Source organism: Morone saxatilis, unplaced genomic scaffold (genome assembly GCF_004916995.1).
Source record: "Morone saxatilis isolate NCDOM2014 unplaced genomic scaffold, NCSU_SB_2.0 Contig7, whole genome shotgun sequence".
Lineage (NCBI taxonomy): Eukaryota > Metazoa > Chordata > Actinopteri > Moronidae > Morone > Morone saxatilis.
Genome location: NW_023340246.1, coordinates 11,471,833 through 11,473,347, shown reverse-complemented (window position 1 = coordinate 11,473,347; position 1,515 = coordinate 11,471,833). Strand labels below are relative to the sequence as shown.

At 41.3% G+C, this 1,515-nt stretch overlaps 1 protein-coding gene across 1 annotated transcript in view; it reads left to right on the top strand.

Moving 5' to 3' along the window:
* The first annotated feature begins 254 nt into the window (after positions 1 to 254).
* The window catches only part of LOC118340370 (histidine triad nucleotide-binding protein 3-like), a 3,047-nt gene continuing 1,786 nt past the window's right edge, over positions 255 to 1,515 (top strand). Inside the window, exons 1-2 of the mRNA XM_035678270.1 lie at positions 255 to 408; positions 649 to 766. Coding sequence (XP_035534163.1) covers positions 322 to 408; positions 649 to 766 — 205 coding nt within the window. The 5' untranslated portion in view covers positions 255 to 321. The remainder of the gene's footprint in view (positions 409 to 648; positions 767 to 1,515) is intronic.

The window sequence follows — 1,515 nt, the reverse complement described above, 5'->3', positions numbered from 1 at the left end:
AAGATAAGAAGACTGTACAGAAGATGGTAGTGCATTAATGTAATGCATATATAAAGGGTGGGTATAAGAGTCATATTCTGACTGCTTGACTGCTTGAATTAACTGAATCTTTTATTTTCCTTTTGTAAAAGCCGACAAAAGTCTCCCATCTGACTGCCTTCACGTCTCTGTTTACAGGTTGCGGGCACTTAGAGCATTTAGGGGAAAAAAAACATTCAGTAATTCATCTTTGCAAACACAGACGATCTTTGACTCGCGTACAGCATCTGGGAATATTTACCGACAGTTACAAGTTGAGGAAGTAGTAGCTCGTCGGAGAAAATGTCGGAAAAGAAAACAAAAGTTGAAGACTGTATTTTCTGTCTGATAGCCAACGATCAAGACAAAGAAACAGAAATCATTAAAAAGGTAAGATCCTTTAAAAAACGAGCTTCATGACACATAACACATCACACCTGTGTATCCCCTCCAGCACCGCTGAACAAAGAGCAGATTAACATATAACGAATAATGGTGGAACATCACTCAACTTTATATGGAGCTATTATTGTAGCAAAGCTGTTTATTTGTTCCATCTACACATGCTGCATTCACTGACCATGTTTGTTTTAACAGTGTGTTTCATCTCTATCCCCCCCCCTCCAACAGAACACGGAGCTGGTGTGTTTTAGAGACATTTTCCCTGCTGCTCCTCACCATTACCTGGTTGTACCCATACAGCACATACACAGCTGCTACTCCCTGCACAGGGGACACACTGGTCTCGGTCAGTCATAGATAAAACCAGAAACAGAAGCACTATTTCTACTGAGCTGCTGCTGTTATTGCTACTGTAACACAACTGCTTGTACTACTGATACTACTACAGTACCTAGAGCTACTGCTGCTAATACTCTTTCTGCTTATAACAGGATACTACTACCTCTGCAGCTACTACCACAGCACCCCTGACACTTATAATAGCACTGAACTACTTCTGGGTGACCACTATAACCTATAGCTAGGGTGACCAGGTGGCAAACTTTATGTGGGGCTGCACTCCATTTTTCTCTATTGTCCCACGTCCCACATATTGAGACCATGTCCCACATTTTGACTGGCTGTAGTTTTCAGAATTCAAATAACTGCAGGACAGCTGTTTTTCGCTGGTTTTATCCGATGGTTGTGAAGAAAGCCGGGGATGTTATCGTCATGGCGCTGGCAGATTTAGGCAAATATGATAGAAAGTACCACAAAGAAAAGGAAATAAGCTACAGTGTTTGATTCCTCTTCTGGTAGCCGGTAAAGACAATCATCGCAGATAATATTGTGAAACTTTAACATGCTTTACTCAGTGCTGGAGTTGGGGAAAGTTGCATTCAAATAAAATATATAAGTCCTTCACATGCTAAAGGCCTAACTCTAACCTGCATCGTCTGGTTTGTGCTACTGAATCAACCAGAGGGCAAAGTGTAGAGATGTTAGCTGAGGGGCAGAATGGAAATGTTTATTCTCTAAGTTAGACAGACGTTAAAT